The following is a 14743-nucleotide window of genomic DNA, read 5'->3' on the forward strand; positions in this document are numbered from 1 at the left end:
GCAAAAGGTGGCATCTATTGTTGTAACCCAATAAAGTGAACTACTATTTTACTACCTTCTGGAGCACATTCAGTGCCTCTGCAGCCAATATGCTTTATATGATCAAAGCAATTTGCCAAGGCAACAGATGCATTGTATGTGATGCCAGACACACATGCTGTCTATCTCAATTCACATTTTATGACTGAATGCACAAGTTATTGTGGTAAGACGGCAGGTTCCATTAGCAGGTTCCACAAAGGTCATTTGCAAGCCACAATTTTGGCAGGGTGTAATAACTGCATCGAAAGAATCCTTTCTTTGTCATTCATTTATGTATATAGGTGCGATGTTATTTGCACCCAAGGAAGCCAATTATAGTTTATCATCTAAAGTGTTAATCTGAATTGGTTCATCATTACAGAGGAGGTTTATTAAGTGAATTTAATATTTCTTTAATTGCACAGTTATGTGATAATAAAGACTTATACATAACTATGTGACTGTGAATTTGCTCACCAAATCCCAAAGGATATAGGTGACTAGCTGGCCATGATTATAGAAAGCAGAGACAGGTGGTTGGCGGGCGACTTCTTGATGGAAAACAATGACTAAGGATCAGATCATGAAAATATTGTTTTGATCAGTCGTCCGCTTTTTTCAATGTAATTTAAAAAGCAGCTGTTGGCTGAACATCTCTTAGCTAGGGGTCATGAAATCATCATAATAAAGTTGATAAGCCTGTTTCCCTAACCAAGATCTGCTGTTTTGCTGGCTTTGTGCCTGGCTTCTTGGAGTGGATGGAGATCAAAATGTGAGTTTATGCGGCCTCACACATCACATTGTATTTAAGTGTGTGTGTGTGTGTGTGTGTGTGTGTGTGTGTGTGGGTGTGTGTGTGTGTGTGTGTGTGTGTGTGTGTGTGTGTGTGTGTGTGTGTGTGTGTGGGTGTGTGTGTGTGTGTGTGTGTGTGTGTGTGTGTGTTTCCCCTCAAACAGCCCAGCGCTCAGCTCAGGAGCTTCCCTTGGTAGAAAAGCAGAGTGTGGACAGTTACCCTGCCACCGGAGGCAAAATGATGCTCCTGAGTGGCCTCAACTTCCTCCCTGACTCCAAGGTGGTGTTCGTGGAGAAGGCCCAGGGTAAGTTGCTCTCTCTTCAAATCTCTTGCAAATGTCTCTCTACCTCTGTCGCGTTTCCTCAGTCTCTCCTCCTGTCAAAATAGAGCAGGCCCTGCCAGAGAGCCACATGTGGAGTGCATTAAGCCACTATATTTTTAACCAAAGCATATTTACATTTGCTGAAGTTTCCATTGCCTGTTCACTGGTGCTCGCCACAAGTTAAGGAATAAATCACAACCAGGACATGTGCAATGTCTCTTTCTCTCACTTTCCCTCTCTTCCTTGCTGTCTCTCCCTCACTTTCACTACTGTAGCTCTGTCTTCCACTCTACTGGATACTACCGCCAGATGCATGTTGCTGAGTCACAGTTAAGAGGCTATTTCTTTTTTTTGTCCATATGATTTGGCCATGCATGGGACCAATGGTAACACACTACTGATCAAGTTTGCAAGTGAATGGTCATTTCCATGATTGCAACCACCCACTAAATAAAGAAAATTTCAAACAGTGATAACTCTTAAGTCTGTTGAAACACAATGATGCTGCTAATGATGATGATGACCAACAAGTCAGGAAGGATGGGGAAGGCATATCTCATAGTATAGAACCAAGAATGCCCCCATAATGCACTATATATTTGGTTCTGCACAGAAAGTGTTATGTGAAGTATTTAATTCTAACTATGTCCAGCTCACATGGGCTTACAAGACACAAATCAAATTCACCTAAAATCCAATTCATTCAAAAATAAAGTCGAATAAATCAGAGTGAATACTTCACACACATATTTCAGTGTGTTATTAAATCCTTTCAAGGAAAACTGACATTTTTAAATCTCCCTAGTATGTACAGTACTTAAGAAAAAGAAACCAGATCAGGTCTCTTTAGGTGAGAAGGCAACAACTGATTTTTATAATTGAACTCATCATCCTTGCTTCAACAAAGCTCATGCAAAATTGAATCTCAACAAGCGGGGGGCAGGCTTCAATCATTACTTAATTTCCCTCAGACATATACAAATGTTCTTCAGTACCTTCAAAAAAGAAGAAAAACTTAAATACTCACCTCACCTTGAGAGTAATCTTAAAGGGATACTTTCCCAGATTTGAAACCAGCTCTGTATCATGGCAATGGGGCCAGTGTGCCCTCAGATGTTCCGATATTCTGATGTTCTGATGTTCTGATGCTCTGATGCTCTGATGCTCTGATGCTCTGATGCTCGGTGAGCTGCAGACATTGAGAGGAGCCACATTGTTCATGAGCACACACTGTCCATATTGCAGTGACAGAGCTGGGTTTAAATAAGAAATATATCTCTTTAAAGTTGTACTCCGTAAGATTTTCATCTATTTAACTGTATTTTAAGTTACTATCTAAACAATGGTGATTGATCATATGACTCACCAATGAAAGCACTTCTACTTGGCTTTTTGCTGATTATTCCAGTAATTACATCTTACTGCCAAAGAGGCCACTAAAAACAACATATCTTAATTCTTATGGATTACAACTTTAAGCACCTAAGGGGTTAATGGATAGATATAAATGGAGTGAGGAGAAGTGGATGAACTTGATAATGTGGGTTCTTCTTCCTCCTGGCTTTACTTAGTCATGGAAGGGGATCCCCTGGAGCGGAAAGCCCATACATACACAACACCTTCGCCTCTCCACTCCCTGTTATTTGATACTCATGACCCTTTCTAGGCTCTGTTACCCTTTTTTCACCCCCTCTCTCTCTCTTCCTCTCTGGTTGTCTGTTTCCTTTTATTCTCTCCTTTTACTCCCTCATCCCTAATTCTTCTTACCTCTATCCTCAATACCCGGTAAAGACATTAGCTGGTGTGGAGCTCTGAGCTAGCGGGATCCCCACACTCGTGCCTGCCATCAACATTTCACTGGTTTGTTTTCCATCTCTGTGGTGTCGAGAAGGAGTGAGAGGGATCGAAAGAGAGGCTGTCTGTCTGCTACTTAGTCTGCTTTCATGTAAACTTTAATGACCCACCACTTCCAGGGTCTCCTAAGTCAAAAAGCCCATTACAGACAGACCAACACACCCTACACACATGCACACACAGGAACACACACATTATTCACTAATGGCAACTATCTATAGGGAAGTATGAGTGTGGAAAAGTACTTACTTCCAAAATATACTGCAAATATTGTCTTTTGGCATTTTAATTACAAAATCCTGCTGTTTCATGAAGGTTCTCCGCCTTAAAATTTCTGTGATTGTTGATTTAGAACGGCCAAACTTGAATAAGGAAAAAAAAAAGAAACCAAAAAAAATTATAATTATATTACAGATTTATTCTCTAACTTTGGTTTTACGTTCCTCTGGAAAAGTTCATGACTAAATGCACCCATGAAATACAGAGCATTGGACCACAATAATTACTACTCACAGACGTGTGCTTATACACAGAGGGGGACATGCACATGCACAGCTGAGCTCTTTATCCAGCACAACACCAATCACTGCTTTTGCCACAGTGGTGACAGCCATTACTGTTACTGCCATCAAAGGTCAGGACGGCTGCTCATTTTCCAAAATTGACTCCAATAAACACCTTCCAGAAAATTCCACAAATCCTAAGGAGCAACAGACGCTTTTTGAGTGTCCCAATCCAACTTGTGTGAATGATTACATACAGTTAAAATCATCCAAGTTGAGTCAGAGGGAGATCACACACAGACGAAAAGCCTATTAGCCCAAATGAGACAGCTATAAATCATAAATACATGTATTTCTTTAACTGTTTCCTTTTGCTTTCACACACTCAAGGATGTAGCTGCTTTTAGCACAAACATACCCAGATGCCTGCTTTGAAAACAACAAGGGCAGATATCAATCCATTACTGAAATTTTTAAATAATGTATGACATCAACATTTAAGAGATTTTCCCATTAACAGTTTCTGGTTAAGTATCAATGAGCACAGAAACACCAAAAACATCTGACAGCCCTTGGCAGATAATTGACACTGGTACATGTCTCCACTTTAGTTTCTGCTTGTTTTAGGTACTGGGCTACTGGAATTATCTTAAAAGTACAAAAAAATATCATAAAATTTATGAAAAAGCTACCAGGGTGATACATTTTTTAAGCTAGAAATAAGTTAATGAAAGGCAAATAGTAAATTTGTTGACATCCAAAAATGGGTTACATTTTTTAGTTAAAAGTTTAAAAAATACTTTTTTGTTTAAAGCTGCAGTCTGTAAGTCTGGTAGATTGAGTTGAATCAGTCAAATTTCAAATGTTTTCAACTCTCACGCCCTTTCCCCACTACCACAAGCTCCTCCGTGCCGCTCCGCACTCTCCAATCGAGTGCTCGTTAATGCGGGTGCACCAGATTCCTGTGAACGTGCCCGTGTCTTCTTTCATCGATAAATATCATGGAGTACATGGTACATGGAGGTACGCTGGCTAACTTAATCATAGATAGCAACTGCTAACTTCATTTATCGTATGCCTAGCTTGAGGCGTTGTGCCTGTGAAATTGTAACATGCGTGAGCTGGGAAGGGGGATCTGTGGAGTGTGCGCGAACTGTGCCTGACAGTCAGCCCTTCCCTGAGTGGACAGGAGGACACAGGCGCTGTTGATTTTTGCAACACAAACAACAGGCTCTATGTGCGCATAGAGGTGCGTTTTTTTTTTTTTCTAAGACCAGATGATTTATGTTCTATCGGAACATAGTGTCGCCTTCAGTGAATATGATCAATAAAATGTTGCCAACTGGGACTTTAAAATAAGGTCTACTTCATAGATCTTGAACTGAATGTACAGCATGTATTTTTTGAACCTGCTGCACTGTTAAATCAGATTTTTTAATCTTCCAGATATACAAAATCTGGTAATATGGGGTTAAATCATAGTTCCCCTTTGTCTGTCACTTTAATCCTCCTCTCCTTCGCCCTATGTTGTTTTGATTGTTTGTCTGCCCCCCTGAGATGTCCTCAGTATGAAATGAGCAGAGCTCATAGCTGTTGCCACTACGGGAGACCTTAATGCGCCTTGAAAAATAATTACTTTGTCTTATCAAATGCCACGTCCATCCCCACTGCTCCACCTCGTCACCCACAGGATAACTGATGCAAACCCTGTGCATCCACTGCATGTGCATGTGTGTGTTTGTTGTGCATGTGTGTGTGCACTATCGTTGTTAGCCCGCGGGCCTGTTTGCGTTGTTCAGTAGGAAGTGTTTTGAGTGAGTCATCCGCGAGGGATTCCCTGTGGAGGGATGAAACGGAAAAGACAAGACCCCCAGAGGGTAGGTAGAGGGAAGAGAAAGAGGTGAGGAAGAGGAGAGGAAGAGGGGAGGCAAAAAAGATGGGGCTTCCTTCGAAATCCTGCCTGTGACCTTGTGTACTGACACATCGGAGGATAGATGTGATCATATCCTGCCCTTATGTTTTCCTTTGTTTAGTGAATAAATACCAAGTGTAGGGTCAATTTCTACTGGTCCAAATAAAAGGTTTTATGTATCCATGTGACTTTAATGAATACACTTTATTTATTCATTCTTTTGCTTAATTCATTGATATAACTGTTTTGTGCTTTATGAAGCTGAATAGTTTTTTTAGCTTATCACAGACCACACATATCAGGGAGCGCAGATTGTAGCTAGATCATGATAGACTCATGAACATTACATCCATATTGTGTCCCCTGGTGTTATGTAAACATTCTTTCCAATGATAATTATTGTTGACATGTATTTTTGATAGGCCTTATCATCTTTTCTCTGCATTTGAGTCGTGACCTTCACATAGCCGCAATGTGGCCATTTATGAAACTTTCCATCTTCTTTTGCATAGCTGTGCTTGGTTTCATTATATTTTTGTGTTGAGGTCGTGTTAGAGTTTCAGTTCGCCCAAACCGCTCTTTTCTGGCGCTGGATTAGGAGGACATACCTGGCGCACCTATTACAGTGTGCGTTCTGGCTTGCCTGCTTTCCATGGATGGAATGAGTGCTAGAGGCAGGGGAAATAGAGAGAAACAGAGAGAGAGAGAGAGAGAGAGAGAGAGAGAGAGAGGGAGAGAGAGGGAGAGAGAGAGAGAGAGAGAGGGAGAGAGAGCAGGGAAAGCCTACACTGACTCAGAGGGGAGGTGAGGGAATTCCCTGGTGAGCTGGATAGTTTTTACATCTGGTCGGATTGGAGCGTTGCCTGGAGCTCGGCAGCACCACACACGCCTGGGCTGCAGCAGGGAGAAAATCTGGTCTTCTCCCCGTCTGCTTCAGGCTGATCAAGCTCACAGCCAAGACTAAGAATCCTCAGCTTCACTGTAGTCTGTAACATTAGGAGAGCAGAGTCTGCAGTGATACTGTACCCCTAGGCTATTTCTCTTGTCATGTGAAATCTCCTCAGCAACAGGCTGAAATGTTTGAATTCTCATACCTTCATAATTTGAGGAACCCAGGCATTACTGACTGATCTGTACTGACTTCATTCATAGACTGTTTATACTTCGTTGAACCCTTCTACCTTGGGCAAGTCTAAACATCAGACAAAGCGGCCGATGTATTGTACTTCTGTCTAGACTTTCCTCTGGCTTCAGGCTAGGATAACCTGCATAATATTGGCTCATATTTTGCCACTATAACATTGTATGGTCAGCCTCCAGCCCTGCTTCAGGCTACAGATTAGAGAGATGTGAGTTACAGTATCCTGTCTAATTAGAGTGGTATATTTCACCAAAATCAATAATTATGTATAATAATTTTAGTTCTAGGAGCCCTCTAACAGAGCTATAAGGGCTTATCTTCTCATGCCCCCATAAAGCATATGTACATTAACAACTGCAGCTCCAAAGTTGTACCTAAGGGAAATGGATGGGTCAATACCCCAATACATGCAGTATGGGGGGGGGGCATCACTGCCTCCTTTATTGAGATTTGTTTGGCTAGCTGAGCCTGTATTATAGAAATTGTCAGTGTGAGAAAGCAAAGAAAGCATGAATGAAAAGTTTAGTTTCTGGCAAGGTTTGAATTCCTCTGCTTTGGGCAAGTCTATATATATACATATTAATGGGATCAGTTGGATCACACCGATATCATAACAGACAGATGTCTAGATTGTCCTGTGGCCTCCACCCTTTCTTCAGGCTTGTCTGAACAAGCTAGATAGGTGCTTCAAATCACAGACAGTTGTTTCCCTTCCTGGGGAAGATCTCAAGAAATGCCCTTTTCATTGAATATCAATGCTTGAGACTGTGGGTCCCATTTGTCTGCAACCAGTTCAGAGACCATGCACAAATACTAAAACAGCCTCTAGCCACAGTCCTCTTCACCGTTTAGTCTGTGTAAAATTTGTGAGTATCACTGAAAGCACTGTTGCAAATTTAAGCCAGTGGCGAGCTGCTATGAGATGTCTTTGAAAATCTATGGCGTCCGCTCTGAGCTCAGCTCTGCAGCGAAGTGCGGCTAAACTAGAAGTGGGGGATGGTTTAACATTTAGCAGCAAAGGACAGTAGTATAGTATCCACAGCCAATCAGTAACAGCGCCCTGTGACTCCTGTGACACTTTGACTATCTCTAAAAATAATTTCTTCCTGCTTGCAACACATGAGCATGTCTCTCATCCACAGAAAAATGTGATGACTTTTGGCATAAAGGTGACCCAATGACCTTCCCTAGGCTCTGATATACTGTGCAAAACATCATGGAGAGCAATCAGCCTTGATGTCTTCCATGTGAACACAGGTATTGTACAAATGTAAAAGCCTGGATGATCTTCCAGCCACCCGTTCTGAGTCTTTAGATCATATTCAGACTCAATGTCACACAGCTGGAGTCTTGATAAAAGGATAGACTCCGTCTCTACTGGCTGCCATCCTCCTCAGCCTGCCTCCAAAGGTCAAGTCAGCTCACGCTTTTCCTGTTTTACACCAATAATAACTCACTTCCTGACTATAAACCCATCAAAAATCAACTGTCGGGTCATAATTTATACAGAAACCTCGCAATCTGAAGCAGACGCACATTTCTCCAGTTTCACCACTCCTCAGATTGGCAGAGGTCAGGTGCTTCAGAGGGGAGAGCAGCTGTACCTCTTGGATCTCTTGAATCAGTCATGGGGGAACCCCTTTAGCCTTTTGGCTTGGCTCCTCATTGGACAAAAAAGTAATTGCTGTGAAAATATGTGTAGAATTAGTGAAGCGTTTTCAGTACCGGTAGCAGCAGGGGCAGAATGATACTAAAACGGAAAATAACCCCTACGTATGTAAACAGGAAAGAGAGAAAAAGCACTCCTGAAAATCATCTATGGAAAACAGACATAGCAGCAAAATATGTCTGGGTTGTTTCACAAGACAACCTCCGCAATTGAGCATGTGAATCATATTTTCCATTCTCAAAAATATTCTCTTTGGTCAGTAGAACTTGTTGTGCACTACACAACACTTTTAGGAGGAGAAAAATACCTGTGGAAAGCCAAATCCTGCAAGGTCATTATGAGGACAGAGGTGCCATTCTTCAGCTATCTGTAGCTTTGTAAAACCCCAAAAATATTATTTTCTTAAAACTATATTGGAGGCCTGCAATGGTTGGTCGCCTTTTAATGACACCAGATGGAGGACACGATGTCTCTGCATTTATATAGTTAGCCAAACTCCAGTCCATGAAAATATGACAAATGAGAGCTTGTGTGAGATTTTCTATGACAGCAACACTGTTGCTTTTGTATTACCATTAAGACAACATAATGAGTTGTCAAAAATTAAAGAAGACTCCAAGGAGCCTCACCCTACATGTGGACTAAGTTCCTGATGAATGAGTGTGCTGTCCTGATTGTCTGTGTTGGTGTTACTCTGTGGATATAATTCGTAGAAATGAGTCATAATATAATAGGCAGATGATTGATTTACCTTTGAGCACAAATCCCAAGAATAAGTATTTCTCTTTTTCAGTGTTCTTCAATTCATTTCTCTCTTTAAATGTGAATGGATTATAGCAATACGTCCCCTGACACAGCTCCTATACCCCCTTTTCTTCTCTGCTTCCCCCTCATTCAAGTCAATGGCCTGAACAAAAGTGCAGGCTTCCCATGTGCTCGAGCTTGCATCTGTGCGCGTGCATTACGCGTGGGTGGAGGCTGCGTGAAGGAGGAGGTGTTACCGGGAACAGAAGCATTTTGCAGATGTTGCAGGGAAGAAGAACTCAATGGAAAGTTTTGCAGTTATCAGTCATACAGCACTCTCTGACTCGCAAAGGTATGCCACATGTGGCTCCATCCCAATTCAGTTTCAGGTTTGCTTAGTCTGATGGAGAGATCATTGGAAAGGTGAGAGAGAAGAGAAGAAAAGTCTGAAAAACATGTTTACTGGTGGAGGTTGGGGTTGACGTAGTAGTCTAAGGTTTCCCTCTTGGAGTGTCTCCCAGAGCGGAGGCGAGTGAGATTCCCTCATGGTTCCCCTAGACGTAACATGAGGCACGCTCATCTCTGTTTGTCTCTGACCTTCTCCCTGTCTGTGCTCACTCTAATTGCCCTTCCATACTCTGGGCCACTTCACAGCATTACATGTGGCTCATTCTTTGGAGCATCTGAATCACCTGCCACATGCATTGTATCATTGCTGTGCCCCATGACAATCCCACAGGACAATCCCCTGCTTCTATTCCCCCCATCAACCACATCGTCCCTATTACACATGCACATTTCTCCATATGCAACTCTTATTTCCCCCAGTTTAAATAGAAAACCCTTATCTGATCTGTTCACCTTCTGTTTTTCTCTTTTCCTGAGTTTTAATATGGCATTTTGGAAAGAGATATCTACTGATGTTCGCTCTCTGAGCTGACCACCCGCCCCCACTACCGCAGCTCACCAATAATAGGCCAACTGCGACTGGGATCTTTTATTCTTTCACTTGCTGCATGATGTGAAAAACATAATGTTTTGAAAAAAAGGGTTTTACATCTTCCAGAGCTGCTGGACTCTTACTATCAGTTATTTGGAAACTGACTCTGATTCACTTATCTGATGGCTTCCTGTCCCAAAAGCAAAGTGCAGCATTTCAGCAGCATAAAGACACAGCTGCTGCTGACCCAAGCTAACTCGCAGTATCAGTACCACAGTGCCCATGCTATTGCCTCACATGGTGTGACACAAAGACTGTTCTGTGTCACTTCTTTTTCTGACAGCCCTAATGAGTCATCCGTTCTGAAAAAAACGGGGGGAAAATGGCACTGTGGTCACACTGTGTGTGCTGATTGCCCTAGCAGAGCCCAGAGAGTCTGTTCGCTAAGGTGTGGCATGAAATCACAGAGAAAACCAGAGGAATGTGAGCTGAGGTTCTGCAGGCTCCCAACAGCTGCAGTAGCTCACAGTCTTTTATTGCATGGCAGCAAGGGAAACCTCCTTACCACAACAAGATGGGGTTGAGAAGAAAGAGAGAACAACAGTTATTTCACAGGGCAGAGTTAAGAATAGAAAATGAGGGAGAAGAATAGGGAAAGAATTTCCCAATCAAGGATTTAATGAAGGGACAGTAATAGTGAAGCATTTAATGGAATAAAGGAGTGTGTAATCCCAGTTGAAGATCTGAGATGAAACAGTGAAAAAATCCCTGCTAAATTTCATGATACAATTATCCATCACAATTTTCCATAATCAAAAATGACATATTCCCTTTGATTTGTTTTGTTTTTTTCTGTCCAAACCCCAAAGGCTTTCAATTTTAAAGACTTAATTGAGCAGCAAATGCATTTAGAAAACAGCTAATGCTTTGCATTTTTGCTTCAATTAATCAATGATCAAATCATGACTACTTGTTTATCCACAAACTGTTTCAGCACTACACTAAACAAGATGCTTAAACCCCTGATCGCCTAACCCACCACCAGAGCACACATCTCTCCTTTATCATCTTCAGATTATTTAAGGACGATTTGTTCTAGTATGGTACTAATTATGTATTTTATTCTGTTGCCTATAGATGGGCATCATCTGTGGGAGACCGAAGCCAAAGTTGACAAGGACTCTGTCAAAAATGTAAGTGAACCTCACCGACGTAACTGATTTGAAATGCTCCTGCTGTCTTTAGTCCCACCCTCCCTTGACACTTTCTCCTTTCCTCTCTGTCTGCTCCTCATTTGTCCCCTGCAATGATGTAACCTTTGCTAAAGCATTACAAGTTGCAACGCAGACAATGATGATTAGCCCATGCAATCCTGAATGGAATTTTCACAAAATCTCTGTACCTTAATGGAGTAAACATGGGCTGTCATATTGTTTTTGCTTCCAACACTCACAAAAAACACACAGATTACAAAATAGAAGCATTAACACCTCGTCTGTGCCGGGATCCTGCAGCCAAGAGTGGATTACGGCTCTGCTTTTACCTGCTGCTTTTCATGAGAGCCGTAATGAGAAAATAAACCAGGGCACTCATTACTTTGACACTCAGCCACACATTCAGATTGTGTTAATATAAAATGGAGTGAAAGGGATTCGTCAAGAGAACGGGAATGAAACAAATGTTGTTCTACGTGTCACAGAAAGATGGTTGTGCTCTGGAGTTAATTAAGACTTTGCTGAGGTTCATTAGGTCTGCTTTCAGTGTGGAGAGAGTACAGGATCTGTTTGCTTGTGCGTGACAGTATGTTTTGCATTGCTGAGGCCTTTCATCAGCGGCGTCTCATGACCCCTCCCCCTCTTTGTGTAAACTAACCAAAGCAATTTGCACTTGCACAGGGTCTAAAATAAACCACACGCATCTAAATGCTCCAACTTGAGGGTGTTTTTCTCCTTGTTGTTGCTGCTATTTCACTCAGGTAAATAACTTGGTTGCATCAGGAGGGTAAATATGGACTCTGGTGTCTAATTGGCCTGTAGGGCTGGCTGATGTGCTATGGCTGGAGTCCCAGATGCTGGAAAATTAAGCAGGCGTGCAAGGCTCGGCCGGGGGCGACAGTGTTGGGAGGCGAGGTCGATGAAAGGCAAATACTACTGTGTGTTTATTTGTACATCTAACAAACAAGTAGGGAGAGACTGCAAGAGAACCCTGGCCTTCCTCGTGTGTCAGTTGCCACCAGACTCTTCTAAAGTGCTGCAGACTGTGTTTTTATTGCCATCCAGAGCGTGGTAATGTTCATTGGTCACGAAGGAGAGGTGTGCACACGCACACACTTTAACACACTCAATCAGCCACCTGCATATTTTCTTTGTCGTCATCTGGAAGGCAGACTGGGCCGGAGGACGCAGGCCCCTCACCTCCAGCACCCCCCACCCCATGGCTCCCTCCATCTACAGTGATGACCAACGACAACCTGCTTCCTGTCATTCTGGCCTGTTCAGAGCCCCATGAGAATGACAGAGACACAAACGCTCCGACAAATTCCCTCTGTGTTCCCTTGTCAAAAAAAAAGCAGACGAAAGTTCACATCCGTCCAGACTTGCTGAGGTCTGGCCTGGGGGGGACAGGCGAGCCTCTCCACAGGGAGGCATGGCTGTGCAAACAAATAAGCCGGCTACCTCTCTCCCCTTGTGCTGTACGGGGACGAAGCTAAAGCCCAGGGGTTTTCCTCAGACACAAACACGGGCACTGGACCAACCTCATGGGCTTAACTACTGTGTCTACACAGTCCAGACGAGCTCATTTAGACCAGGTCCCAGTCCAGCCTCTTGGAAACAATACCCTAAATGCAGGCCAGCTGTAAAATAAACATAGCTGTTGATTAATATGCTGCAGGACGTTGTGTAACAAACTTACATATTAGAGTGCAATGAAATCAGATGAGTAAATACAACTAATGCACTATTATTATTTGGGTGGTATCAACACTTTTCTTATTTCATAAAGGTCTTATTGTATCTTATTTGTATTTAAGAGCACTCTTGTTGTGGAGATCCCGCCGTACAGGAACCAGAGAATATCCAGCCCGGTGCAGGTTAACTTCTACGTCTGCAACGGCAAGAGGAAGAGGAGCCAGTACCAGCGCTTCACCTACCTGCCTCCTAACGGTAATTATCATAAATAATTCCCACCTTTTTATCACCAGTGGCACATGAAAGATATGTAGCACAAGCTGCACACTCTTCATTCATCATGTAGAGTATTTCTCCAGGTCTTGACATCCATCCACTGTAAGTTTACCGCAGACGTCAACATGTCATGTGGAATTTGCAGCCACCTTTTTGGGGGTTAGTGTTTTTGTCGTTTTGCCTGGCACAGCTTGGCCGTAGCCTGTGAGTGAGAGCACAAGCTGTGAGGTGTGTTTATTCTATAGTGAGTCTGCGTTCCCCAGCGATGAGGTGTACCTGCTGAGTGACAGAGCCTTCGAGCGCTGTTGATGAAGAGAAGTCAATCCCCCAGCGACCTGGCTTTCACACCCTGGCTCACACAATGCCCCCCACTTCACGAATGCACAAACACACACACACACACACACAAACACACTCGCACACGCAAACACACACACACACACACACACACACACACACACACACACACACACACACACACACACACACACACACACACACACACACACACATACACATGCATCTATCAGGCAGTGCTTTGCCCTGTCATTCATGTAGCAACCTGAAAACCCAGGAATACCTTTCTCTGTGTTTATCATGTGTCCCTGGCCTCAGTGTTTATAGATGGCTTTCACATTGGAATTTGAAGAATGTATTGCTGGGAGTTTAAAGAAGAGTTCAGCCTCAAAATTACATTGTGGGCTATTGACTTCTCACAATGGGCGCAGGTGAAATATCAGCTTTGGTATTACTTTCAACCATCCGGCTGGAATACCGTTTTTTTATCTTCATGCATTCAGTGAAAGTTAAATAAGCGTGCTGCTCTTCTTTCAGCAAAACAATGCTTCCCATTTATAGTGCCGAAGTCCTTTACTGTTGGCTGTTGAGCAGCAGTCAGGAGTTCAGTGCCTTACTTAAGGCAATAAACAAATTTTCTGGCACCTGATCAATAGTTGGAGGCTGGAGGCGGGTGCCCCATATATCCTAGCTGGTTTACGGATTGCAACCAGCAACCTTCCATTACCCCCGCCCCACTCGTGATAACCAGTGAAAATCCATTAGATCAAAACAATGGTATCTTGTATTCATTTATCAGTGTCTAATGGGGCTAATGCTGCTGGGAGAGCATGCATTGTGTTTTAAGTCTGCAGCTGTTAATAAGATGTGACATTTAGATTATCAGCAGATGTATTCATGGCCACAGGAGATAAGTGATGGGGATTTTGGACAAGGCTCTGAGAGAAAGTAGAGCAAGGCCCTATTTGGAGATGCCTGATTATATGATGAACGAGTTCACTGTGGGTAACTGGACCAGTGTAGGGCTGACAAAGCATGTCCATATATAGCAGATCCATTTCATATACTGTACTTCCACAGAGAAACTGAGGGAGAGGGAGAAATAAAGGGAAATATAGAGGCTTATCAGCCTTCACGATGCATCTTTAAGTCATGAGCGTAAACACAGCTCTAATTAAAAGATGACTTGTTGTGTTCTTGCCAAGTAGACCACAAGTACTATGGACCACACAAGCAGGGCCAATGTCGTCTTAAAGGAGCATACTTAATTTGTGTTACAAACAGAGATCATGAATCACAAGCTATAGAGTTCTATTTTGAGATTTACCATTCTTTTGAAGATGCACATTAAAATATACAACA

At 42.7% G+C, this 14743-nt stretch overlaps 1 protein-coding gene across 1 annotated transcript in view; it reads left to right on the plus strand.

The window, feature by feature from the left end:
• LOC310951012 (nuclear factor of activated T-cells, cytoplasmic 1-like) overlaps positions 1-14743 on the plus strand; it is a 63731-nt gene that overhangs the window by 20047 nt on the left and 28941 nt on the right. Inside the window, exons 6-8 of the mRNA XM_083919072.1 lie at positions 978-1118; positions 11037-11092; positions 12931-13063. Coding sequence (XP_083775198.1) covers positions 978-1118; positions 11037-11092; positions 12931-13063 — 330 coding nt within the window. The remainder of the gene's footprint in view (positions 1-977; positions 1119-11036; positions 11093-12930; positions 13064-14743) is intronic.

The sequence above is a fragment of the Echiichthys vipera genome (assembly GCF_963691815.1).
Source record: "Echiichthys vipera genome assembly, chromosome: 8".
Lineage (NCBI taxonomy): Eukaryota > Metazoa > Chordata > Actinopteri > Perciformes > Trachinidae > Echiichthys > Echiichthys vipera.